The sequence below is a fragment of the Papio anubis genome, chromosome 18 (genome assembly GCF_008728515.1).
Source record: "Papio anubis isolate 15944 chromosome 18, Panubis1.0, whole genome shotgun sequence".
Classification (NCBI taxonomy): domain Eukaryota; kingdom Metazoa; phylum Chordata; class Mammalia; order Primates; family Cercopithecidae; genus Papio; species Papio anubis.
The window spans coordinates 2,354,285-2,381,965 of record NC_044993.1 but is presented as its reverse complement, the minus strand read 5'-3'; the positions used below and the strand labels follow the sequence as shown (position 1 = coordinate 2,381,965).

At 55.3% G+C, this 27,681-nt stretch overlaps 1 protein-coding gene across 1 annotated transcript in view; it reads left to right on the top strand.

Annotated features, from left to right (window-relative positions):
* The window catches only part of JPH3 (junctophilin 3), a 109,496-nt gene that overhangs the window by 17,337 nt on the left and 64,478 nt on the right, over positions 1-27,681 (top strand). Inside the window, exon 2 of the mRNA XM_003917287.5 lies at positions 24,562-25,339. Within this exon, the coding sequence (XP_003917336.2) occupies positions 24,562-25,339 (778 nt within the window). The remainder of the gene's footprint in view (positions 1-24,561; positions 25,340-27,681) is intronic.

Sequence of the window (27,681 nt, the reverse complement as noted above, 5' to 3'; positions counted from 1 at the left end):
GTGATGGTTTGTGGGGAGCCCCAGGACTCGAGAACTGGGCAGAGGAGGAGGAGGAGGGAAAAGGAGGGAGGGAGGGAGGCCAGGCAGCAGCTTGGGGAGGAGGGTGTGGATGCGCCAGGAACAGGAGCAGTTGGGCAGGAGACGCCACCGGCTCTAAAAGGCCTACCTTGTGGCAACATCATCCCTCAGGGGCTACGGTCATCCCCACTGTCCTACAGCCCTGTGAGGCCAGGTGCGTCCATGTGCCGTGCCCATTTTACGGATGGTGTAGCCCAGGGCTGGGAGACAGTGGCACCGCAGGCAACAATCCCCACCTAGCCTTTTTCTTTCCACCTGGCTGCACCGTGTACTGCCTCAAGCAGCAGCATGGGGGGCCCGTGTTCTAAGGCCCCTCGTCTGCACCTGTCGTCACCTGTCTTTTTGGTTGCAGCCGCTTCTGGGATGGATTTCCTGACGGCTGGTGCTGAGTCTCTCTATGTGCTTGTCGGCCATGGGTACATCTTTGGAGCAATGTCTGTTCAGATCCTTGGCCCTTTAAAAATTGGGTTATTTCAGGCCGGGCATAGTGGTCAGTCACACCTGTAATTCCAGCACTTTGAGAGGCCGAGACGGGCGGATCACGAGGTCAGGAGATCAAGACCATCCTGGCTAAATACAGTGAACCCCCGCCTCTACTAAAAAATACAAAAAAATCTAGCCGGGCGAGGTGGCGGGCACCTGTAGTCCCAGCTACTTGGAGGCTGGAGGCGGTGAGAATGGCGCAGAAACCCGGAGAGGCTGAGCTTGCAGTGAGCTGAGATCCGCCATTGCACTCCAGCCTACAGAGCGAGACTCATCTCAAAAAAAAAAAAAAAAAAATTGGGTTATTCCAGTCAGGGTGTAGTGCTCACACCTGTAATTCCAGTACTCTGGGAGGCTGAGGTGGGCGGGTCACCTGAGGCCAGGAGTTCGAGACCAGCTTGACCAACATGACAAAAACCCATCTCTATTAAAAATGCAAAAATTAGCCATGTGGTGGCGCGGCACAGCTACTCAGAGCTGAGGCAGGAGAATCACTTGGACCTGGGAGGTGGAGGCTGCAGGAGCTGACTGCCACTGCACTCCAGCCTGGGCAACAGAGTAAGACTCTGTCTCAAAAAAAAAAAGGGGGGAGGGGCGCAGTTTTCAGCCTAGGCAGCATGGCAAAACCCCATTTCTATAAAAAATGCAAAAAATTATCTGGGCATGGTGGTGCCTATAGTCCCAGCTACGAGGAAGGCTGAGGCAGGTGTATCACTTGAGCCCAGGAAATCAAGGCTGCAGTGAGCCATGATCATGCCACTGCATTCCAGCCTGGGTGACAGAGCGAGACATTGTGTTAAGAGAGAAAAAACAAAAGAAGGATTATTTGTCTTCTTACTGTTGAGTTGTGACATTTTCGTAGGCTGTAGACACCCTGTGAGCCCTCAGCTCCGCTGCACCCCGGCCTGCCCAGCTGCAGGCTGACAGCTCTGTTGGAGGTTGGACTTCTTGAGATAAACTGCGCTGGGTGTCTGTCTTGGCTCCAGAGTACCAGGCACGGTGCCATGCACACAGTAGGTGCTCAGTAAGCGGCGACAGGACAGAGCCAGGAGCACAGTCTGTGGCTTGGAGGGGTCTGGGGTCCGGCTGTTGCTATCCGGCTCTGCTCACCAGCTCCGGTCCTCGGATACCACAATGGCTGCAGGCAGAGGGAGGAGCCACGGAGTCTGGGGGAATGTTGGGCCGCACAAGTATCTATTGAGCGCCGACTGTGTCCCAGGCAACAAGCTGGCCCTGGGGACAGTGGTGAACAAAGAGCCCTCGGACTTCTTGGTTGGGGGAGTGGGACCTGTCAGTCAGCCCTGCACAACTCCCTGCTGGGTAAGGAGGGGCGGGGCACGGATGGGGCTCAAGGAGGGGCTGGAGATGCCTTCTGGGGAGTGAGGCTGGTGAGCGGGTCAGGGAGGAACCATGGGGCCTTCCAGACGTCAGGAGGAGCATCTGTGAGCACCGGGGGCAGAAGGAACAGGACCACCCTGGGACCCAGCACACAAGGAGCCCAAGGGGCCCTCACACTTCACCCTTGGGTCTGCCCAGAGCCAATCCAGTTGTTAAGAAAAACAAGAGCCAGGAGGCAAACCCTCTGGGAAATGGAGGTCCCAGCCCACGGTACTGCATGGGAGGGAGAAGTGTGGGAGTCACCTGGGCTCTGGGGTCCCTTGGGCCAGCAGTAGGGACTGGGATCCCAGCACAGACTGAGCCCGAGCGGCCGTGTCCACACTGCAGAGACCCATCCTGAGTCGGTTTATGGTGCATTCCTGTGTGGAAGAGTGCAGCAGAGGCCAGTGTGGAGGCGCTGCAGAGACAGTGACCAGGAGACACCCATAGAAGCAGGGTCCTGGTGTCCTGGGCCAGAGTGACAGGAGCAAAGGGAAGGAGCATTTGAGCCTGGATGGGGGTGTGGTTAGCAGAGAGGTGGGAGGGGAGGGAGAGAGAGAGAGAGAGAAGGAGAGAGGGAGAGAGAAGGAGAGAAGAGAGGGAGAGAAGAGAGAAAGAAGAGACAGGAAGAGAGAAGGAGAGAGGGAGAGGGAGGGGGGTGGGCTGTGGGGAGGGGAAGGGCTGCAGAGGGGGAAGTGTCAGTCGTGCTGTGGGGGGCAGGGGGTGCGCATTGTTCCTCGCTCCTCCCTTCCAGGTTTTGACGCCACCATTCCCTGCGTTTACACCACAGCTCTTTTTGCGTCTTTCCTTGGATTCCACATGGCAGCCCTGTGAGGCGCTGTCCTCCTGCTGTCGAGAGGAGGAGACTGAGGCCAGAGATGCAGCAAACTTCCTGAGACCGCACGGTCCGGCTGTTGGGGTGGCACTGGGCCTCCCTGCCCACCTGCCTCAGTTTCCGGCCCTGTGAAAAGGTCTCATGGGACTGTTAGGAGCATTCAATAGAAACTGGGCCCCTGGGCTGGGTGCAGTGGCTCACGCCTGCAATCCCAGCACTTTGGGAGGCTGAGGCCTGATCACTTGAGGTCAGGAGTTCTAGACCAGCCTGGCCAACATGGTGAAACCCCATCTCTAACAAAAAATACAAAAATTAGGCAGGCATGGTGGCGTGCACCTGTAGTCCCAGCTACTCAGGAAGCTGAGGCAGGAGAATTGCTTGAGCCTGGGAAGCGGAGGTTGCAGTGAGCTGAGATCACGCCACTGCACTCCAGCCTGGGCAACAGAGTGAAACTCTGTCTCAAAAAGAAAAAGAAACTGGTTCCCTGGAGCACGGGGGTCAACAATGAACTTCTCACCCTGGCAGCTGGACCCGACTTGGTCCAGAGTGCCAGGGCCAGTGCCCCCGTCTGCTCTGTGTCGGGAGGGGCTACTGGCAGGAGGAGGTGGCCACTGCAAAATCCTACAGGAGGAGGGGAGTTCGGGGCGGAAACAGCCCAGACCTGGGATCCCCAGCCACGCAAGGGGCTCCAGGGTGGTCTGTGCCTGGTTCTGAGCTCTGTGAATCCAAGGCCGCAGGGCTGGGCCTGGGAGCTTCTGGATCCCCGCCGGTGCCTTCTTGCTCTCAGGAGTGTTGACTGACCCCAGGCCCCAGGGCGTCCCCTCTCGATTCTCCTGTGAGAGAAACACACCCACCCATAGCCGCCTGCGGGGGCACTTGCTGTGCAAACACCCAGGACTGTCTCAGACAGTGGATGCAGCCAACCAAGCCCCTAGAAGGCTCTGGTTGAAGGGCTGGGTTTGTTCCTCCCAGCAATGAGGGCAGACGCTCCTCCAGGAACCACGGGGCGAGAGGGTTTGGGGTTTGGGTGGGTGGTGGGGAGGGGAGAGTCTAGGGATGTGGGGCTCACTAGACCAGGTGCTGTTAGAAAGGGGTCGATTCTCTTGTGGGTACCTCGGTCACTATCGCCTGTGGACGTGGGAGACCTGCACCAAAATAATGCGGAGATTGGTCAAGAAGCAGCTGTCCCTCGTCTTAGCCGAGAGAGGGGATGATTGGCGATTGTGGGTGGCACAGTGACCTGTTTTTGTCTCACTCCACTGTGATCTCAGAGTGACCTTGTCCACATGTGGTGTTCTGGGAGATGGTTTATATCCAACGGAGGAAAAACGCAGCCTGGTGGGAGCTCCAGGTGTCGGGGGGCCCCTTTGGGATGCAGGGGACACCTCAGAGCCAGCCACATGCCATCAGCTACCTCTCTGCCACCGTCTGCCCCAGAGCCACCTGCCTTCCGAGTCCTCCGCTGGTCCTGTGCGTCCCCACGTCTCCAGGACATCTGCCCCAGAGCCCCCTGCCTTCCGAGTCCTCCCCTGAGCCTTGGGTGATGGCTCAGGGGAAGTTTCCAGAAAGCCCAGCCATTTCCTTCTCTCCTCCTGGGCTTGGGTCTGAGGTCAGCTTCCCAGGGGACACCAAAGCCTCTGAGCGAGGGCAGAGAATGGCCGGAGTGAGAACGGGTGCTGCTGACCCTCGGCAGGGCCGGGGGATGTCTTCAGTTGTGCTCCCCGTTCTCAGTGACCACCAGATGATGCTGTGGCCCTTGGCTGCAGAGGTGGATGCAGACAGCCCCTCCTGCCTGTGTAGCAGCAGCTGTGACAGGACCGGGAAGGAGAGCTCCCTTCTGGGAGGCTGTGGCTGAGGTGGGAGGAGAGCTGTCCCTTCTGGGAGGCTGTGGCTGGGGTGGGAGGAGAGCTGTCCCTTCTGCGAGGCTGTGGCTGGGGTGGGGGTCTGCCAGAGGCAGACCATGAGGAACTGAGGGCTGGGACCTGCAGGAGGAGCTGAGGGTGCATGGGGTCTGGGGGAGCCCCAGAGATGGTCAGCATCTCCTTCTGATAAATCAGACTCCCCCCCGCAAGAGGCCTGGTCCCGCTCCAAACCTGGAGCCGGACCAGGAGTGTGGGCTGGGGCTGGGGAGATGGTGTAGCCAGTGCCCTGCCCCCAACTCAGCCTCTGGTCACCCTTCCAGTGCTGGCAAGGCACTGGGGGTGTGAGAGGGCCCTGGGGTCCCAGGGTCGCTGGAGGACTTGCGTTCTCTGCAATGGCCGCTACTACCTGGGTCCCGCAGGGGTGTAAGGCCAGAGGGGGACCTAGTGGAGGTCGGCTGTGGGCAGGGGAGTCACAGGAGTGTCCAGGCCCCTCCCAGGTCAGCCCCACAGATTCTGAGGCAGCAGTGGGGGCCTTGATGGAGGGGTCCACTCTGCCCACCCCAGACACTCCCCGGCCAGCCTGGGTTCCAGTGTGGGCCGGGCTCTCATCCTGGCCTCCTGGGAGCTGTGTGGTCCTGCACACTGCAGATCCTCAGCACCTTCCTTGCCTTGGGCATCCCTCCCCCAAGGCCTGGCTGACACTCGGAGCCAGTGTCCATGGAGGGCTGCAGGGGCAGGCGAGGGTGGACACTGCTGTCCTTGGCTCATTCCTCCCTGGCTGGCTGCTCTGACATGCGGCAGGGTGGGCATGAGGCTCGTGGTGGGCTCCGCAGCCAGAGCAGGCCTTGGGGTTACCTGTCCTAGGGTGTTAGATCCTGCTGTGCGGGGACATGCTGTTTCCATGAGTGACAGAGTCACCGATGTGGCCAGTACCCCTGTGGGCTGAGGCATCTTCTAGTTTAAGGAAACGCTAAATTTCGAGTAAAGCTTAGTGAAAATAAGGACACGATTTCATTCCCTGACAAAACAACCTCTAATTCCCTCTGTGAAAGAACGCCCTGGGAGCTGCAGATCCCAGGTTCCGGCCCCCTCACCTCACCCCCTTTTGGAGCGAAAGTGGTGCGTGAGTCTGAGGCCCCGTCTCTGAGTCCTGCGCTAGTCCTGGCCCGAACACTCCCCCACGTCGCATGGGCTGCAGGGACCCTCTGGGCAGATTTTGGGGTGTCTGTGGAGGTTTAGGGGCACAGCTTGGAAACTGTGGGGTCCTCCCTGGGGACCACATGTCCAGCTGTGGGGTCCCCCGAGGCCTCAGAGCAAGCTTTCTGGGAAATCCTCCTCCTGTGAGAGCCCCCCGTGGAGGCCCCATAACGGGAATGGGGGTGTTGCTGTCAAACATGGCCTTGGCATTGCCCAGAAGTCCAGGTGTGTCCCTGCAAGCTGGGAGGGAACAGGGCAACTGTGTGGCCCACCCCAGGGCTGAGGCTGGGGCAGCCTCCAGAGGCCAGGTTGTAGCTATTGCTCCCCAAATGGACGGTCCCCTTTGTTCTCTGATTGCAGAAAAAGGGCTCCAAAAAGCCTGACTTTTAAAAAATACAGCTTTCCTGACATCTATTTCACACACCGTACAATTCACCCATTTAAAGTGTACAGTCGGCCGGGTGCGGTGGCTCAAGCCTGTAATCCCAGCACTTTGGGAGGCCGAGACGGGCGGATCACGAGGTCAGGAGATCGAGACCATCCTGGCTAACACAGTGAAACCCCGTCTCTACTGAAAAAATACAAAAAACTATCCGGGCGAGGTGGCGGGCGCCTGTAGTCCCAGCTACTCGGGAGGCTGAGCCAGGAGAATGACGTGAACCCGGGAGGCGGAGCTTGCAGTGAGCCGAGATCGCGCCACTGCACTCCAGCCTGGGCGACAGAGCAAGACTCCGTCTCAAAAAAAATAAATAAAATAAATAAAGTGTACAGTCCAGTGGTTTCTAGAATATTCAGAGTTGTGTCACTCTCACCATAATCAATTTTAGAACATGTTCATCGTCTCAAGGAGAAACCCTCTAGCTAGCGATCGATTCCCCATTCCCGCGGCTCCCCGCCTGTGGTGGCCCAACTCATTTCCTGTCTTTGTGGGTTTGCCTGCTCCTGACGTTTCACATGCATGGAGTCATATGCTGAGTGGCCTTTTGTGTGTGGCTTCTGTTCCCAGCGTTGTTTTCAGGATTCACCCATGTAGGGGCTGCATGAGACCACTCCTTCGTATCGCTGAGTGATATTCCACTGGGGGGCACCGCGTTTTGTGTGAATCTGTCACCACTCTGGACAGCCCACAGGTGGAAGCAGCTCAAACCTGGCAGAGGTTTGGGCTGTTTGCTAGCCCCGGGTCACTTTTGGGATGTTTCCACCTGTGGGATGTCCTGAGTCGTGCTGCTGTGAACGTTTGCGTGATTCCATTTCCTCCTGGGTGGAGATTCGGGGGTGGCCTGGCTGGGTTGCTAGGTAGCTCTGGGTCCAACTCTCTGAGAAGAGCTGTTAAACACATACCCTACAGCTTCTCTTAATTTTTATTTATTTCATTTTATTTTTTGAGACGGAGTTTCACTTTTGCTGCCCAGGCTGGAGTGCAGTAGCACGATCTCGGCTCACTGCAACCTCTGCCTGTCAGGTTCAAGGGATTCTCCTGCCTCAGCTTCCAAAGTAACTGGGATTACAGGCATGCGCCACAATGCCTGGCTAATTTTGTATTTTTAGTAAAGACAGGGTATCACCATGTTGGCCAGGCTGGTCTCAAACTCCTGACCTCAAGTGATCCACCTGCCTCAGCCTCCCAAAGTGCTGGGATTTCAGGCATGAGCCGCCTCGCCTGGTCTTATTTTTAAAAAATTTTTGAGACGGAGTCCCTCTATGAGCCAGCACACCTGGCCCATGGCTTCTTTTAAAAAGAGACTTCTGGAAGCTGAGAAGTCTTTTCCAGGGCTCCACCTGGGGACTGACCACTGGGCATGTTGAGGTCTGTGTTTGGAGGAAGTGGGGTGACAGTGACAGCTGTGACTGTTGGAGCATACAGTCGGTGCTGGGCAGGTGGGCCATTCCTGAACCCTCAGTGTTCCCTCCTCGGGGGTCTTGGCCGGTTGCTATCCTTCTCCTCCACACCAGCCCCCAGCAGCTCGCAGGCTGCCTGGACCCAGCCCCATCGTCAGCCGCTGGGCACGCACGTGAGAGGTCTGAACCCTGCCCTCGGTGCTGCAGGGTCACTGGCCATTTTCGCAGAGGGGCCCCCTGAGCAGGAGAAGCAGGGCCAGCATGCACGCTGCAGCTGAGGTCCTGAGAAGGAAGTGGCGAGGAGGAGGAGGAGGAGGACCGGCCCCACCCGCTGCCCATTGTCTCAGAGCACAGACCCGGAGGGGGACATGAGGATCTAACGGGGATTCCTGGGGGACCTTCATGAGGCTGTAACAAATGTTGTGCCAAACCCCTGTCACCACCAGTGGGTACAACACAGGGTTCAAGGGCTGAAGAAGTGACCCAGGGCTAGCAAAGGAGACCCGGGGTTTATTGCAGGCCACGGGGTGGGGAGGGGAGTGCGGCGATGGGAGAACTGCAGCGGCTTGCAGTTCACATGAAGTTCACATGGCATGTTCACCCCATACCCTCCCCTAACAACCTCCACCTGGCAACCGTCATTCAACCCAAAACTCAGGGCCTCAAGCCCCTGCACAGCGCGTGTTCCACGGGACAGGCCAGGGGCTCAGAGGTTCCTCAGAGCCAAGGAGGGACTCTCCAGGTTGGCCACTCCCGGATTCCTTAGCTCAGGTTGTTCTTGGATTATGCGAAAGTTACTGCTATCCGGGGCGTTTACCCTACAACAGGTGTTTGGTGGGGGAGGAGCCTCCTTGGGGGTGCCAAGAGCAACAGCGGGGCTGGGGTCTAATGTCTGTGAGGCCACTCCTGTTGTTTTGTGCTTAGTAACTGGGTCTTCAAGGCAGCCCTGTGGGGTAAGAATCTTTTATCCTATAATATTTCATTTTGCACATGTGCAGACTGAGGTTGCTTAACTAGCCCCAGGCTGCATGGTTATCACCATGGAGCTGGGATTTGTACCCTGGTGGCTTCGCACGGAGCCTGAGCACACGACTCCCACCAGCCTGCCTCTGTCTCTGACCCCGAGTCCTCCAAGAGGACTGGGTTCTCCTCCCAGCACCACCACGGCCGTTGAGCCCAGTGCCCAGGAGACTGAGGCCTGTGAGGTTTCACCTGGGGCCCAGAGACAGGCTCCTAGTGGTGTGGGGGCCTCTGTGCCCGGGTTTTCCCCCAAGGTGCCGGCTCATAGCTCCCCATACCCATGGGCCTGCCTGAGTCTGTTGCTCCAGGCCACGCCCCGAGTTGGCGGCCTCCCTCCCACGCCGTCCTCAGCCTGAGGCCGCCACACAGAGCTACCCAGCCTATGGGGTTGAGCACGTCCAGAACCCTGACCCTTGGGAAGGTTGGGATGGTTGGAAATGCAGATGTTCCGAGGGAAAGTGGCGGGAGCAGGTGCCGGCTGGGGCCAAGGGATTCTCAAGAGAAGACATGAGCTTCACTCACGCACAGCTCTTCAGCCACAAGACTGCTGATCCTAAAAGATCATGTAAATAGAGGAGGGCATGGTGGCTCATGGCTGTAATCCCAGCACTTTGGGGAGGGTAAGGTGGAAGGATGTCTGGAGGCCAGGAGTTCAAAACCAGCCTGGACAACATAGTGAGGGCCCATCTCTATTTATTTTTAAAAATGTATTTTTTAAAAGACAATTTAAAAACGTGGTTGGTTCTGAAATAAGAATCACCTGGGAAGCTCTTAAAAGCCTTGAGCCCGGGCCTCCCCCAGCCCCGCCGAATCAGCATCTCTGGGCCGGATGGCGAGGCCAGTCATTAGTTGCCAAAGTTCTCCAGGTGATTCCAATTCAAGCCTCTGCGCTAGAGCCGTGGCTCAGCTTGAGGAGCGTCGGGGCTCCTGGAGGTTGTTAAACCCACGTTGTAGGGCCCCAGCCCCAGTTCCTGGATGCAGCTGTTGGAGTGAGCTGAAAATCCGCTGCAGCGCCTGCATTTCAGAGTTCCCAGGTGGTGCCACTGTCACGATAACAGCAGCAGTCTCCAGAACCTTCTGTAGGCCTCTACGTGCTCACGGGTTAGACCACCGAGACCACCCATGGATTTTATGTACCAGACACACGGTGCGGGCCTCGTGCCCAGTGTGTCTAACGTGCTGTGTAAATGCAGACCCGTTCCAGTGCCCTTGGAGGTGGAGATTGTGGTCCTTGTTTTATAGGCAGGGACAGTGAGGGGACCGTGACCGCTGTTGGTGCCAGGCATCTGGCTGCAGCTCCCAGGCTCTCACCCCTTTGCTGTGCTCCTTTGTAGCTTGGAGGGATTGATTTTTATCCCCATCTCGCAGATGGGGAAAGTGAGGCTCAGAGAAGTCAAGGACTAGTTTCTGAGGTCACGTGGCTAGGAAGCTAACAGCCAGGAGCCGAGCTCAGATTTGCCTGACTTCCGCCCATGCCGGTGGGTGGTGTGTGTGTGTGTGTTGGGGGATCTTCTCCTTGGAGAGGGGCCAGTCCTGCCCCACGGCGCCATCTCTGCACAGGTAACAGCATCAGTCAGGCACCCTGCATTCCACCCTGCGCCTCGCAGGGGTTTCCACTAACTCTGCTATCTGCCAGGCCAGCCCGTGGACCCCACCGCCCCCTGCGTGAGCGTTCCCAACATCAGAGCTCTGCAGCAGGCAGTGAGGGGAGCATGGGTCAGGGTGGGGCAGTACTGGGAGGGGCGCCCTTCTGTGCTGCGTCCTGTCCCTGCCTCCCCTGGGTTCACACCCCAGGGAGGAGGGAGAAAGCCGGGGTTGGGGGCAAGGGGCAGTTCCTGCTCTCCCAGGCCCCACAAGGCGTGCACGAGGCTAAAATTCAGAAGCCAGCAGGACGCCCAGGTCTCCTGAGCCTGTGCATCTAATCTGCTCACCCGGGAGAGGACGGCACTGGCGTGGGTGGGTCAGAAGAAGCAGCAGGACCCTTCCATGGCCCAGGACAGGCTGGCCCTCAGTGACCAGAGCCCCCATGCTGGGCACAGGGCTGCCACCTTGGGCGGTGCCCTCCCCAGCTGCCGCACTTCCGAGTGAGCCCCCTGTCACTGGTGTCTGCCCTCTTGAGTGAGGGAGGGGCTCGGTAGGGCCGGGTCGTGATCAGAGCCGGAGTTGGCCTTCGTGGGTGTTGGCCTCGCCTGCTCTGTTGCCCGGTGGCAGTAAAGAATATTCGTACAGTGTGTGGGTTTTGGAAGCAGACGTGCCTGGTAGGGGTCCTGGCTCAGATGCTTCCCCGATGTTAGCGCCTGGGCAAGTGGCTTAACCTCATCACTCGGTGTTGACATCTGTAAAATGGGCACAATAACATGCTCATGTCTCCCTCGCGGGGCTGTGCGAGAATCCCTAGCGTGGCCTGTGGAAACCCCTAGCGTGGCCCGGATGCATGGTGAGTGGCTTTGGCGGCGTCAGCCTTCATGGTCGGTGGGAGACCCTAGCCCTCCCGGGTGAGATCGGGGTAAGAGAAAGCAGAGTCGGTCCCCAGCAGGTGTGGCTGGGAGGATGTTCAGGGCTGGTGGGAATATTGGGGGTCACTGTGCTCCCAGTGGACAGGGTGTCCGGTAGGGTCTATAGATGAGCCCCACTTCTAAGCCTTGCCCTGGGTCCACAAATCAGCCAGAGTTACTGGGTGTGGGGCTTCCTCCATGTCAGGGATGGGGGGGAACAGAAGGTCTGGGTCCAGAGTCTCCAAGGCTCCTTCCAGGCTCCAGGGCTAACCCTGTGGGGAGGGCTCAGGTCTCCACCTCTTGTTGCTGTGTGGCCTTGGGCAAGTGACCTCACCTCTCTGAGCCTCTGTGTGCCATGGGGAAGTGACACCATGCCTGCTGCTGTCTTGGTATTTCACAAGTGTTCAGCAAATGCCAGCAGACCGTGTCCTTCAGACACGGCAGCTGGGGTTCCTGACTGCTGGGCTACTGCTGGGGTGGCTCAGGAAGGTTTTTCTGTCCCCGCTACAAAACAAAAAAGCAGCTGATACAGGAGTTTCGGTAAAGATAACGTACATTTAATTTAAAAGAATGCTCTTTATTCTGAGATTTGGCCATCCCATCTTTGTGGGGTTTTTTTTTTTTTTTTTTTAATTTGGATGTGAAAAAGACATTCCCTTTATTTGTAATTGCCCAAAGTCGGAAGCAACAAAGTTGCCATTGAATAGGGAAGTGGATAAGCAAACAGCCGTGAGGATGCGGAGCAGCCTTCGATGTATGATGCTCAGCGGGAGAAGCCCCTGTGAAGGGGCCACATCCCATGGGGTTCCAACTAGATGGCATTCTGGAAGAGGCAGAACTCTGGAGAAAGTGGCAAGATCAGTGGTTGCCCAGGGTTGGGGGCGGGAAGGGACGGACAGGTGGAGCCCTGGAGATTTGTAGGGCAGTGAAACTCCTCTGAGATACTCTAATGGCGGGTATATGTCTGGATGCCTTTGTGCACACCCATGGAAGGCGTGGACCCTGATGAAAAACCATGGCTCTGGTTAATAACGTATCCGTCTTGGCCCATCAATTGTGACAGATGTACAAGATGCTAATATCAGGGGAAGTGGGGGGCGAGGGGATACAGTAGATGGGAACTCTCTGTACTTTCCACTCATTTTTCTCTAAAGCTAAAACTGCTCTAAAGTATTTTTTAAAAAGGAAAAGTTAAAAAAAAAAAAAAAAAGACCTAGTGCGATGAACCAATGTGGAGAGTAGAAGCAGCAAGGTAAAAACGTTGCCCAGAGTCCACTCTGGAAGCCGCTTGGGGTGTGGCTGCTCCACTCAGTTGACTCTCGTCCCCACAGCACAGATTAGTGAACCTTTAGCCCCCACACTGGAGGCACTGGCCTTCCAAATCCCTTCTCACCTGGTTGGGGTGAAGACGCACCTGGGTCCTATTTGCTACTCTCCTCGGGGTGAAGACACACCCGGGTCCTATTTGCTACTCTCCTCGGGGTGAAGACGCACCTGGGTCCTATTTGCTGCCCACCTCTGGGGTCAGCTGCTGTTCCTGGCACCTCCCACCCTAGGGAGATGGTGTCTGCACATGGTGCTTTTGGCCTCTGACATGTGCACCCTGTCACAATCATCTTCCTCGCCCTCATCTGCAGACCTTCTGACACCACCCCTGCTGACTCCTCTCCCCTTGTCCTTCTGAGGAGATACTGGACCTGCCCCTTCCTGGCATTCCCCAGCATACTTCCAAATACGCAAGGACAGGGCATCTGCCAGCCAGTCCTCTATGGGGAGCAGGACTGTGCATCGAGGCTGGGCTCAGGTCTTCACCCACCTCGACAACATGAGTCCCCTCTGAGCCTTAGTTTCTGTGGCTGGAAAAATGAGGTTACTATCACTATTGTGAGAATCTTCTCATAAATGCATCTTTCCTTCCCCTTCTCTAACATTTTTAATCCTTATTGAGATACTATGTGCCCATAGTTTAAGGTGTCATTTGGTGCTAAAAACAAATTAGAGGTTGGAGCAAAAATCGTTTGTTTTCAGAGACCACCATGTTTCCAAGTGTGTGTGATTGCCGCTTCCTGAGCTCATGCTCACTTTTAGCCATTATCTGTTGACTTCCTACTGTAGTAGATGGAGATTTTCAACCTCTTAAACCCCCATCCTCTCCCTGCTATCTCAATATTGCTATGTTGCTTTTTTTTGTTAAATCCATAACTCAGTGTTTTTCATTATGACTATGTGAGTATTGCTTACTGCTGAGCCAGGCAATGGAGTCTGATTCTGTACACTTCTCATGCATAGCTTGAGTTAGTAATTATCTCGCTTTTTTTCAATTGCAGTTTTCTTTAAATCACCAGTTAATTCTTTTTTCAGCTTCCAGCTGCTCAGTGAAACACCTCTCAAATGCAGCTTGCACTTGAGCAAACCTGCCAGATTCTCTCAGTAATACACACAAACGTACAAATACGTTTGTTTATCGTTTGATTGCCTTCTTCCCAATTCTTCCCCTGTCTTCCTGGATATTTCCTTCACCTCTCCTGTGTCTCACCTCCTCTGAGCCACCGCGCCCGGCCTCCTCATGTCTTCTTTCATGGTTTCCTCCCTCATTTGAGTGGAGCACATCCTGTAGTAGCTTCCTAAGAAAGGATGCAAGGAAGATACAGTTTCTGTGGCTTGATTATTTGATAAATTGGTATGCATAGTATGCTAGGTTGAAAATCATTTTTGCTGTTAATTTGGGGCAGTGGAGGTGCAGTTTCCCACTGACTTCTAGGTTCAGTGTTGCCCTTGAAAAGCCCATGCTGTTCTGATTCTCGTTCCTTCATTTGTGATCTGTTTTTGGTTTTCTCTGGAAGCATTTAGGGTCTTTGTTGTTTGAGTTCTGAATGTCATGCCACTGTGTCTTGGTTGGGTGTCTCTCCCCTCATTGTGTGGTATCTGTGAGCCCTCCAGTCTGGACGCTCACACCCCTCCATTCCAGGAGACTTTCTTGTTTAAATCTTTGCTTATTTTCCTTTCCTGCTTTCTAGAACTCCTGATATTTAGAGTTTGGGTATTCTGGATGAATCCTTTAATTTTTTTACTGTTTTGCCTACCTCTTTTTTTGTTCTAGTGTCTGAAAGATTTTCTTGATTTTTATCTTCCAGCTCATTTACCAAAACATTTCTTTTAGCTATTATACTTTTAATTTCCAGGAGCTTTTTTCCCTAGTCTTTCCTTTTAAATAGCATTTTATTCTCATTTTGTATTTTATCTCAGAATTTAAACCCTGGTCCCTCAATGTCTTCTCCCACCTGCTGCATTTTTTGATTCCCCCCTTTTTTTTCCCCACTTATTTGTATGTTTTGGTCTTTTTCTTCCCTGCCAGGGCTTCTCCTTATGTCTGAGGATGGTTGACTGTTCATGTATGAAAGTGAGGTACCAAAAAGCTGAGTGGAAACTTTGTGTGGCAGCCTTCGTTTCTGGCTGCAGTCTGTTTTTTCAGAGGAATTCTCCATCTCTCTCCTGGATGAAGTAATTCTCCTGTTTGGGTGGGGAAGCAGGCAGGGTCTCTCAGTTCAGAATGAGCACTTTCTCAGTGCCTGCTGAAGCATTGGCGAAAAAAAGAGCACTTCCCTAGCACTCCTGTGCCTCCCCCGACCCTCCTCCGACCCTCCTCCGCCTGGTGCCTCTGGGGTAGGCTTGTCTGATTCTGTTTGCCTAGAAACTTTTCTTCCTGGGTTCTGCAGAAGGAGAAAAAACTCTCTTCCTTTCATTCATTATTTATATTTTTCAGCAATCTGGCTTTTTATCCTTTTTCTTGGTTTGTCCTAACTTTGTTTTAAGAGATGGAGTCTTGCTCTGTCATCCAGCCTGGAGTGCAGTGGCATGATCACTGCAGCCTCAACCTCCTCGGCTCCAGCCCCTCCTGGGCTGAAGCAACTGGACTACAGGTGTGCACCACTACACACACTAATTTAAACAAAACTGTGGCTGGGTGCAGTGACTCACACCTGTAATCCCAGCACTTTGGGAGACTGAGGCGGGTGGATCACTTGAGGTCAGGAGTTCAACACCAGCCTAGCCAACATAGTGAAACTTCATCTCTATTAAAAACACAAAAATTAGCCAGGCATGGAGGTGTGCACTTGTAATCCCAGCTACTCGGGAGGCTGAAGTGGCAGAATTGCTAGAACCTGGGAGGTGGAGGTTGCAGTGAGCTGAGATCATGCCACTGCACTCCAGCCTGGGCAACAGAGAGAGACTTTGTCTCAGAAAAAAAAAACAAAAAGAAAAAAAGGCGGGGTGCAGTGGCTCAAGCCTGTAATCCCAGCACTTTGGGAGGCCGAGACGGGGTGGATCACGAGGTCAGGAGATCGAGACCATCCTGGCTAACACGGTGAAACCCTGTCTCTACTAAAAAGTACAAAAAACTAGCCGGGCAAGGTGGCGGGCGCCTGTAGTCCCAGCTACCTGGGAGGCTGAGGCAGGAGAATGGCTTAAACCCGGGAGGCGGAGCATGCAGTGAACTGAGATCCGGCCACTGCACTCCAGCCTGGGTGACAGAGCGAGAGTCCGTCTCAAAAAAAAAAAAAAAAAAGAAAAAAAAATTTGGTAGAGACGGGGTCTTGCTGTGTTGCCCAGGCTGGTCTGGAGCTCTGGGGCTCAAGCAGTCTTTCTGCCTCAGCCTCCCAAAGCGCTGGGATTACAGGTGTGAGCCACTACACCTCTCCTGTCCTAACTTTTGCTTCATTATTTATATAGTTAATCACCTCACTAGAGACTAAGAATTCTGTGTTCTTGGGCTGCCATCACAAAATGCCACAGACAGCGTGGCTTAAACCACAGTTTATTTCCTTGCAGTTCTAAGGCTGGAAGGTCAAGGTCAAGGTGCTGGGAGAGTTGATTCTTCTTTGTCTTCATGGGCTTGTCCCTCTGTATACCTCTGAGTCCCTTCTTAGAAAGACACCAGGCCTATTGGATTAGGGCCCCCAGTGCCTTCATCTTTCACTCAGCCACCTGTTTAAAGACCTTATCTATCTCCAAAGAAGGTGACATTCTAAGGTGGCGGGGGGGGGGGGGGGGTAGGGGGGGGCAGGACTTCAGCATATGCATTTTGGAGAAATACAATTAAGCCCATAGCAAATTCCAGCAGACATCATTATTCAGCGCTCCGCTAAGATTAACCAAAAAAAAAAAAAAAATTAACTGATGGGCCAGGCGCGGTGGCTCACACCTGTAATCTGAGCACTTTGGGAGGCCGAGGCAGGTGGATCACCTGAGGGCAGTTTGAGACCATCCTGGCCAACATGGTGAAACCCTGTCTCTACTAAAAGTACAAAGATTAGCTGGATGTGGTGGCGGGCGCCTGTAGTCCCAGCTACTCGGGAGGCTGAGACTGGAGAATCGCTTGTACCTAGGAGGCGGAGGTTGCATGGAGCCAAGATCACACCTCTGCACTCCAGCCTGGGTGACAGAATGAGACTCCATCTCGAAAAATAAAAAACTATCTACTGTTGGTAGTAACAATGTAGGGGACATTCTCTCTTAGAGTCTTTTCTGAGGGTAATTTCTTAAAAACTATAACCCCAAAACCTTCCTTTTGACCAAGCAATTTCATTCTAGGAATTTATCCAAAGGATAAAGTTTAACATCATGTAAAGATTAGCTATGAAAACGGAGGAGTGACCTGAATACCTTGCGGCATAGGATTAGCTTGTAATTGATGTGCTTGTGAAACAGCCATGCAACGGATGGGGCTCCCTGCAGCTGGGGACAAAGCAGGTGCAGAGAGGCAGGAGGGACAGGCGTGGGGCATGGGGGCCATCCGTGGAGAAAGCCCTGGAGCTTTGTGAATGCCCTCTGTGGGCCTGTGTAGGGCTCTCACCGTCACATTGGACCTGTGCCTGGGGCCTGGTTGCTGCGAGGGTCCCGGATGGGGCACAACAGGCGAAGACCCCAAGGACAGGGGTCTGTTCCGGGGCATCTTGGGCAGAGAGTGGGTACAGGGGACAGAAACCCAGCCAAAGCGGCTCAAGTGGAAGATGGGTGCTGGTCGATATGGGCCGGCCAGAGGGGTGTCGGATCTGGGAATGGGGAGGCCATGGGAAGCCCACAGGAGCCACTTCTGAGTCACCTCTGAGGGTGGGGGCTGTGCTGTCCCCAGCTGGGAGCCCGGGCTCTGAAACTAATGTTTTGGGAAGAATGTCAGCTGACGGGTGGGGCTTCAGAGGAGGAAAATAAACAAGTGTGTGAGATGTGCGGGCCCTGGCGAGAGACAGGCAACAGCAAGAGCCTGCTGGCCACACTTACCCGCAAGGCCCGCCGAGGGGCTGTCCTGGCCCAGGGCTCTGGCTTTCGGACCCAGACAATGCTGCTGACCATGCAGGCCAGGGGCTGATTGACTGTCCCAGAGGATCTCCGAGCGGGTCCCCTGAGCATTAGGAATGCAGCTTCTCAGGCGGCGCCAGCCTGGCAGAACAGGAAGGGAGGGGTACAGCCCTGCGGGGACACAGCTGCGGCTCGAGTGACACCTGCTGGTGGCCTCATCTCGTCTGCTGTCTGCGAGTCTGTGGTGGTTCTAGTCGGTGTTTCACCGGCAAGGTTTAGGGGGTTTGGTCCTCACCTGGGGTCCACCCATGTCTTCCGACTCTGTCTCACCGTGTTTGGGCCATCGGTGGGTGAGGTGGTGGCAGCAGAACTGGGGTACCTGTGTGTGGAGGCAGCACCGACATCCCCTGCAGCCACACCCTCCTGAGAGGGTCTGGAAGGAAGCAGGGCACCCTGTCAACCCACCTGCCTCTGGGCTGTCTTCCGAGGCCCCAGGGCCAGGGCAACTGGAGCCCACAGAACATTATCTAGCTCTGGGGGCCATGCTGACCGAGACAGACCCTCTCGGCGGCCCATAGGGATGGGTAGCTGGCGGGGCAGCTTTGTCCCTCCGGCACTGGGTCCTGTCTTTTTGCACATAAGCCGTCTGTTCTGCAGGTGACCAGTTGGGTTCGATGGAACAGGCTTTGGGAATTGGCACCTGGGATTTGCCCCCCACAGCTATGGATCTTGACCTTGGGAGAGGCCTCCACCACGTGCCCTGGGGTGGGGTGGGGGGGTGTCCTGCATCTGCGCCATCCAGCTCAGTTGCCCTCAGCTGCAGGTGGCCGCCAAGCACTAGGGTGTCACTGGCACAGCCAAGAAACTGAGCCCAGGCTGGGCACGGTGGCTCAAGCCTGTAATCCCAGCACTTTGGGAGGCCGAGATGGACGGGATCACTTCAGGTCAGAGATCAAGACCATCCTGGCTAACACGGTGAAACCCTCACTTTCTACTAAAAAATACAAAAACTAGCTGGGCTGCAGGTGGTGGGCCTGTAGTCCCAGCTACTCGGGGAGGCTGAGGAGAATGGTGTAAACCTCGGGAGGCGTGGAGCTGCGGTGAGCTGGAGATCTGGCCACTGCACTCCAGCCTGGGCGGCCGAGCGAGACTCCCCAATCTCAAAAAAAAAAAAAAAAAAAAAAAGAAACTGAGCCCAGACTTTTGTTTACTTAATCCAGCATAAACGCAAAGAAAGCAGGCTGAGCTGATGCAGGTGCGCGCGCTCAATAGCTCCATCACAGTGGATGTTGCTTTGAGGGAGGGAGGGAAAGGAGCAACTGCGGTGAGTGTGGAGGCCCAGCGCGCAGAGCTTCCATCTGGGGGAAGCCCTGTCCCTCGCTGCCTGTCCCTGGCGCTTTGCGCCCTCTCTGCTGGATGGTGAGGTCAGCTATGGCGGCAGCAGTCACGACAGAACTGGAGGAAGCCCATGCTTTCAGTGCAGCCAAAAGTCTCTTTCGGCACTTGAAAAACAGAGCTATATTCCCATGGGGGGCAAAAACCCAACACCATGCAGTTGCAAACACGGGGCAGGAAAGGCCCCAGCGGCCCTCGTTACTCCATGCCAGGAGGCATGGCCAGAGCTCCGTCAGCTCATGCGTTACTTAAACCTAGAGGTGGATGCCATTATCACCTCATCTCTAGAACTTTCTCATCTTCCCAGACCGAACCGGTCCCAAGCCTACTGGCCATCCTCCTCCCAGCCCTGATCTTTCTACTGCGTTCAGAATCTGATGACTCCAGGAATCCACAGTATGGAACCAACAGATTTTGTCCCTTTGAGCCTGGCTTATTCCACTCTGCATGACGGCCTTAAAGCTCATCCAGGAAGCAGCAGGTGCCCGGCTTTCCTTCCTCTTTAGGGCTGAGGAATATTCCACTGTATGGGGGGACCACGTCACTTTATCTGATGCCTCTACTCAGCCCTTTGTTCCCATCTGTAAATTTGTGCTTTCGAGCATCCCTTTGATGGGAGGAGGGACGTCGGGGAGTGGGTGAGCCTCTCCTCTTTCCAGGGTGATCCTCCACTTTGTAGGGGCAGCCCACCATCCCACCCCAGCTGAGGGGTGGCCCAATTTAACAAGCACTTTGGGAGGTCAAGGAGGGCAGATCACGAGGTCCAGAGATCGAGACCATCCTGGCCAACATGGTGAAACCCCAATTTTCACTAAAATCATTAAAAAAAATTAGTTGGGCTCATGGCGCTGGTTTGTCGTCTCCAGCTACTCAGAGGCTGAGGTGCAGGAGAATCGCTGAACCTGGGAGGGCAGTTGCAGTGAGCTGAGACAGCTGCTGTACCCAGCCTGGAGACAGAGCAAGACTCCATCTCAAAACAACAAAAACCAGGCCATCCAGTTACATGGTCAGGTAATCAACAAATGCTTTTCTTTTATTTTTATTTTTTTAAAATTTATTATTATTATTACACATTTTTTTTTTTTTTTTTTTTTTTTTTTTTGGTATTCGAGTCTCACTGTGGGTTCCCAGGCTGGAGTGCAGTGGCGCTGACCCTGCCACTGCAAGCTCCCTGCCTCCCTGTTCACGCATTCTCCCCGCCTCAGCCTCCCAAGTAGTTGATTCAGGCGCCACACTCGGCTATTTTTGTATTTTTTAGTAGAGACGGGGTTTCACCACAGCACAGGATAGTATTATATTTTTGAGATCGAGTCTCATGTCGCTTCAGGCTGGAGTGCAGTACTTTGATTCAGCCCACTGCAAGCTCCGGGCCTCCCCGGGTCCACGCTTATCGCCTCCTGCCTCGGCCTCCCTGGGGTGGCTGGGATTATGGTGTGCCCCACCCTCGCCTCTCTGGCTAGTTTTTTGTATTTTTTAGTAGAGACGGGTTTCCACTGGTTAGCTAGGATGGTCTCGATCTCCTGATTCCTCGTGATCCTACCTGCCTCGCCTCCCAAAGTATTTATTTGTTTAGAGACTGAATCTTGCTCTGTCGCCCAGGCTGGAGTGCAGTGGCATGATCTCGGCTCACTGCAACCTCCACCTCACAGGTTCAAGTGATCTTCCTGCCTCAGCCTCCTGAGTTCCTGGGATTATAGGCACCCATCACCATGGCTAGCTAGCTTTGTATTTTTAGTAGAGACAGCATTTCACTATGTTGGCCAGCCTGATCTCTAACTCCTGACCTCAGGTAATCTGCTTGCGTCAGCCTCCCAAAGTGCTGGGATTATAAGCATGAGCCACCCCACCCAGCCAACAAATGCTTTTTAAATATAAGTATGTCCCATGCAGTGTGTCCCCTAAAGAACAACATGTTCATCTGAAACTCAGATGTTACCAGGCGTCCTGTGTTTTATCTGACAGCCCTGTCCACAGCCCTCACATGGAAGGGGCGGTCGCTGAGGGTGCAGTCTTGGGGTGAAGGTCCCTGTGATGCAGCCTGTGCCCAGCTTGGACTGGCCGTGGGAAAGCCACTGTGTGGGTGGGTCTGGCCTCGGTAAAAGGCCACCCGCTGAGACCCACTGAGCCTAGTTCCAGTTTCCCCCTCACAAACCCTAGCCTGGAAGGGCGTTTGGGTATGGAGCAAGCCACGGGGTTTCCCCCTAGTGTGGTTCGCATTGGGGTGCTGGGTGGTTCTGAGTCAGCTGCCCCCTCTGCCTTCCCCTCCTGCCCACCACAACTGCCCCTAGTGCTAGGACCTCTGAGGCTGACACTCTGGAAGGGTGTGCAGCGGTGCCGTGGGGTCCCTGGGGTCAGGTCCACACACATCCCTGCTTGCAGGGCTCTCTGCCTCCTGCAGGAGAAGGTGCCACGGCCTAGCGGGTGGGAGGGCAGGAGCCCCATCACTGGAGTCGGAGGTCGCGTCCGATGTTGATGGTACTTGTGGGCTTGCCTCCAGGTTAGCTGCCTCCCCAAGCACTTTGGGGGTACAGAATGACCGGCCAGTGTGGGAGTACAAACGTCTGACCCCCTCGCCTGAAAGTGGGATGAGGCTGAAGCTGACCTCCCGCTGAGACCACCTCACTCAGCCCGGTCCCCTGCTGCCATGTCCTTCCTCCTGGCACCCGCCTTCCCCTGCCCCAAATAAGTCACGTTCACAGGACCCCCAGCTCAGGCTCTGCTCCTGGAGAAGCTGCCCTCAGAGGCCGCGTTGCTGATCACTTTTCAACAAAGAAGCTGCAGTGTGTGGCAGGTGCCACCATCTCTTGGAGTGAGGCAGCCTCAGGGGCTCTGTTTGGGGCTGTAGCTTGATTGGTGATCCTTGCACACCCCTCCTCTGCCTGGGTGGGCCATGGGCCATGTGCCATGTGGGGTATGAGGGGCCTGTACCGCAAGTCCCTGTGGGGGCTCGTGATGTGGCTGAGCTGGAAGATACATTCTGGAACATCTTGGACCCCAGCCGCTGTCCTGAGTCAGGATGCCGCGGGTGCTGGGCATGGGGGCTGTGGGCCTGGGGACTGGGGTGTTGGAGGTGCTGTGGAGGAGGGGTGGGGCTGGCTTGGAGCCCATGGGATTAGATTAGAGGGTGGGAGTTGGAGAGAGGAGAGTGTGTGAACAGAGCCTTGGACAGAAAAGTCTGGGAGGATCAGGACCCTTTGGCGGTGGTGAGTGAAGGTGGCAGGGTGTGGGGATACCCTGGGGACGGACAGATCACTTGGGGCTACAAGACTTTGAATTCCACACTTAGTTTGGATCCCACCCTCTGGTGAGGGGCGCGTGTGTGGAGGGGGCCTGGGTAGGGAAGGTGGGGGGCAGCCAGGAGTGGAGGGCTGCTTCGCTCCAACAGATGGCGGCACGTGCCACCCGCTACAGCCTCTCCGTTTAAAAAGTGACCGGCAGGGCCGGGCGTGGTGGCTCATGCCTGTAATCCCAGCACTTTGGGAGGCTGAGGTGGGTGGATCACGAGGTCAGGAGATTGAGACCATCCTGGCTAACACGGTGAAACCCCGTCTCTACTAAAAATACAAAAAATTAGCCGAGCGAGGTGGCAGTCGCCTGTAGTCCCAGTTACTCAGGAGGCTGAGGCAGAAGAATGGTGTGAACCTGGGAGGCGGAGCTTGCAGTGAGCTGAGCTCACACCACTGCACTCCAGCCTGGGCTACAGAGCAAGACTCTGTCTCAAGAAAAAAAAAAAAGTGACTGGCAGGACGGGAGCTGCTGCTGCCAGCTCTTGTCCGTTTTGTCCTCTTAACAGAGAGGTCAGGGGTGGCCAGGTTCTCATTTTTCAGGAGACATGAGAGAGCTGAATTTTTATGTAAAATCTCTTGGTTTTGAGATGTTGGCGGGTAATTCCAATGTTTTATGAAAACAGCGGGGGATGAATAAAACCTACGTATCAGTAAGTCTTGGCCTCTGGGCCTCTGGTCTGTAGCCTGTGCTACTGTGAGCTGGAAGAGTGGTGGACGGACCTCTGTTCTCCCCGCAAAAGCCCTTTCCAGGGTGGCACGTCCACTCCGTTAGTGCCAGGCTGCAGTGAGAAGCTCGAATGACAAGTTGAGGCCTGAGGTTTGCCGTGTTGGGCACCGTGCTGAGGCCCAGTCATCCTCACGGTGACCTGTGGCATGAGGAGTCTTGGTTCCACTCTATAGATGAGGACACTGAGGGCCAGCAGGGCCCAGAAACTTGCCTGAAGTCACAGCTCACAAAGCAAGACATGGGCACAGGTCTGCTGACCGGGTTTCCTTTTTATTTTATTGTGGTAAGAGAAATACAAAATGTACCGTGTTAGCCACTTTTAAGTATACAATTCAGTGGCATTAATTACATTCATGGTGCTAGGTAGCTGTCATCGCTATTTATCTCCAAGACTTTCTCCTCATCCCACTGCAAAACTCCGTACCTATTCAACACTAACCCCACACGCCCCGCCCCAGCCCCTGCACCCTCCGCTCTACTTTTTGCACCTCTGAGCGTGACTACTCAAAGGACCCCGTGTACATGGAATCATCCAGTATGTGGCCTTTTGTGCCCGGCTCATTTCACTCTGTGTAATGTCTTTGGCATTCATCCACATTGCAACCTGTGTGAGAATGTCCTACCTTTTCAAGGCTGAATGATGTTCCATTGTATGGACAGACCGAATGGCATCTGTCCATTTACCGGGTGATGGACTTGTGGGTTGCCTTTACCTTTCCAGTCATGGGAACAGTGCTGCTGAGAACCCAGGTGCACAGGCAGCTGCTCCAGTCCCCACCCTCCCTTCTTTTGGGGATATCGCGTCTGCTGACTTTATGTGTGAAGGTCTTGGGCCACTGCCTCTTCCCTATGCCCTTGAATCTCTTCCATGGTGTGTCCACTGTGTGGTCTTCCACACGCTTCTTGGATACCTCCAGCAATGGGGAGCTCACTGCCTCCCAGAGCAGCCCATTCAGTGCTTAGTGTGTAGCCCACACCTGTGTCCCTGTAGCTGCCACTCATTGGCCTCCTGACCCAGGACGCATTTCCTTGTCCCCATGGTGGGGGGCTCCGTGTTCAGTCTGGGTTCTGTGGTCCTCACTCTGCACCACAGACTCTGATGCCTCCCTTCTCTCTCCCCAGTTTCCAAGAGAGAACAAGATCTAGCCATGAGAAGCAGGGTGGAGGTGTGTTCAGAAACAGCCACTGGTGATAGAAGTTGTAAGGCACCGTGACCTGTCTGCCTCCACAAAAACCTCACCAGGTTTCATCAAGATAGAAAGCACACTAGGAGTGGTGTGGCTCATGCCTGTAATCCCAGCACTTTGGGAGGCTGAGGCAGGAGGATCACTTGAGCCCAAGAGTTAGAAACCAGCCTGGGCAACATAACGAGACCCCATCTCTACAAATAATTTAAAAATTAGCAGAGCATGGTGATGCGTGCCTGTAGTCCCGGCTGCTCAGGAGTCTGAGGCAGGAGGATCGCCTGAGCCCAGGGGTTCCTGGCTGTAGTGAGCTGTGATGGCCTCACTGCACTCCAGCCTGGGCAACACAGCGAGAACCTGTCTCAAAAAAAACACAAAACAACAGGAAGCTCAGACAGGACTGTGGCCGCTTCCACCCTGTCCGTGGCCAGGCTGTGCCCTCTTCTCTGTCGCTAGGCACTCACCCCTGCTCCTTTTCTCCCCAGGGACCTACCAGGGCCAGTGGGTCGGTGGCATGCGCCAGGGCTATGGCGTGCGGCAGAGCGTCCCGTACGGCATGGCTGCGGTCATCCGCTCGCCCCTGAGGACGTCCATCAACTCCCTGCGCAGCGAGCACACCAACGGCACGGCGCTGCATCCCGACGCCTCTCCGGCGGTGGCCGGCAGCCCGGCCGTGTCCCGCGGGGGCTTCGTGCTCGTGGCCCACAGTGACTCCGAGATCCTCAAGAGCAAGAAGAAGGGGCTGTTTCGGCGCTCGCTGCTGAGCGGGCTGAAGCTGCGCAAGTCGGAGTCCAAGAGCAGCCTGGCCAGCCAGCGCAGCAAGCAGAGCTCCTTCCGCAGCGAGGCGGGCATGAGCACCGTCAGCTCCACGGCCAGCGACATCCACTCCACCATCAGCCTGGGCGAGGCCGAGGCCGAGCTGGCGGTCATCGAGGACGACATCGACGCCACCACCACCGAGACCTACGTGGGCGAGTGGAAGAACGACAAACGCTCCGGCTTCGGCGTGAGCCAGCGCTCGGACGGGCTCAAGTACGAGGGCGAGTGGGCCAGCAACCGGCGCCACGGCTACGGCTGCATGACCTTCCCGGACGGCACCAAGGAGGAGGGCAAGTACAAGCAGAACATCCTCGTCAGCGGCAAGCGCAAGAACCTCATCCCCCTGCGGGCCAGCAAGATCCGCGAGAAGGTGGACCGCGCCGTCGAGGCCGCTGAGCGGGCTGCCACCATCGCCAAGCAGAAGGCTGAGATCGCGGCTTCCAGGTAGGAGGGCGAGGGGGCGGGGGCCCTTCTTGGTGCCCAGAAGGTGTTTGTGAGCCCGGTCTGTTCAGTCCTGCTGTTGCTCAGGGCCTTGGGCTGGGCCCAGTTTGAGGCATACGCTGGTGTTTGTCCAACTATGCCCCATGGAACCCTAGGGTTCCCTGGAGGTTCTCAGAGGTGACTGTGGGTGGGATTGGTGCAGAGGAATGATTGATTTGTGAGGGTGCAGAGACCTACAGCCTCCTTAAACCGAGCAGTGTCTCTCTGTTCTGTATGGTGATATTTAGTGTAAAATATTGGTGGATTGGCCGGGCGCGGTGGCTCAAGCCTGTAATCCCAGGACTTTGGGAGGCCGAGACGGGTGGATCACGGTCAGAGATCGACCATCCTGGCTAACATCAATGCAGAAACCCCGCCTCTACCAAAAAATACAAAACAGCCGGCGCTGGGTGGCGGGCGCCTGTAGTCCCAACCACTGAGGCTGAGGCAGTGAGAATGGCGAACCCGGAGAGCGAGCTTGCAGTGAGCTGGAGATCAGGCCAATGCACTCCAGCCTGGGCGGCAGAGCTTAGACCTCATCTCAAAAAAAAAAAAAAAAAAAAAAAAAAAATATTGGTGGATGAAGAAGGTGGTCTGTTCTGTTGGTGTAATGCGTTGGAGCGTTCCTGTGCTGGCTAGGAGGGGAGACACCACCAGGTAGGGGTGGCATGTCCAGCACTGCAGGGCTGTAGGAGGCGGCTAGGAGCTGCCTCAGCTACGAGACGGGCGGTCTGGATTCTTCCTGGACCCTGGGAGATGGCAGCAGTTGGGAGCCAACAAAAGCCTGGCAAATTAAGTGCAGGCCTGGTGCTTTGGGGCAGCCACTGTTCTAAATCACTGCATGACTTACTGAATTTGGGGTCCAGTGGGGCCCCCAGGCCCTAAGGAGTGGGTTCAGAGGTGACTGTGGGTGGGGTCCACATGGCTTGTGGGTACCTTTAGGAGTGGGTGCAGGGTGGGGCCTTCAGGGCTGGAGGAAGGCACCCAGGGTCTGGCTCCTGTGGGTGAGTGTGTGAGCCAGGGGCTGGTCCTAGGAAGGCTGTGGCCGGCAGGAGCTGCCTGCTGCAGGTTGGAGGAAGTTCCCCTGTGAAAAGCCACGGGTCCCACAGGTAGACATTTGGGTTCTAAAGTAACTGAGGTTACTAAAAGGCTTTGTCAAGACTTGGGAAGGTGTTTCAGAAAACCCAGAGCCTTTGCTATCCACCGGCGTTTGCTTTCCTGGGCCAGAGGAGGGCCCATAGGGTAGCCCGGAGAGGCTTGGGGCAGGGATCTGGAAGCTGCGTGGGAAGCCATGGGCTACCCAGGCAGGAGGCTTCCTGGGGGACATTTCCCTGCGTCTTTCTGGATGGTTCTGTGTTCTCAGCCGGAGCACACGTGGAGTTCCTCCAGGAAAGCTCCCAGCTTGGGTGCGACTCAGCCCTTCCTGACCTGTCGCTAATTAAAGTTCAGCCCATTTGGTTCTGATTTTCAGTGGCCCTTGATCTACAGTGAAAAACAAAAATGGTGGCTGTGGTTTGTTGGCAGAATATGTCACTCGTGACTTCGGATGTTTTAGAGGGAAACAAGATTGATTCTAAGAATCTGAAAGAAACATGAATTACCACCTGACACTGAGGTCCAAAATTGCTCTGTTTGCCCTTCCCTGCTCCCCCAGAAATGTTCAGGCAGGGAGATAAACAGGAACCCACGTGTGACTACTCACCTGGGATTTTAAGAACAAATTAGAATCAGTGGTTATTTTTTCCATCATAAATGTAATACTCGTTCCACAGGAAAATAAATAATACTGAGGAGGAGGGGGAAAGTGGCATTAGCCCTGGTCTGACGAATCGGCCGAGCGCTCTCTGTGGCATTTTGGTGAATTTCTTTCCTCTGTGTTTCGTTTTTCGACCCTTTCTATTTTGTGTAGTTGCTTTTTTGACCCTAGTGGACAAGAAGCAGTTTTGGGGGCTGGGGGACAGAGGCGTCACGGAATTGAGGAAGCTCATGGCAGCTCCCGTGTCACCTGCGGATTGGTTTGTGAGTTCATCAGTTCATTAGTTCTCAGCAGCTCGGGGACTTCGCAGACAGTGCTCTGCAGGACTGAGCTTATTTCATAGCTCTGGCACTGGGCGGATGTCTATAGGACTGGGGGGACGTGGGACCTGGGACAGTTTTCAGATGAATTCCCCTAGACATTGAGAGAAGCAGGTTCCTGTTATGGAGCCAAGGTGGCCTGGACAGGGCTGGGGCAGCGCAGGTGCAGAGCTGCCCCACGGCGGGTTGTCAGCCTCTCTGGACCTTGGCTTCTAATCTCTGAAGGCCTG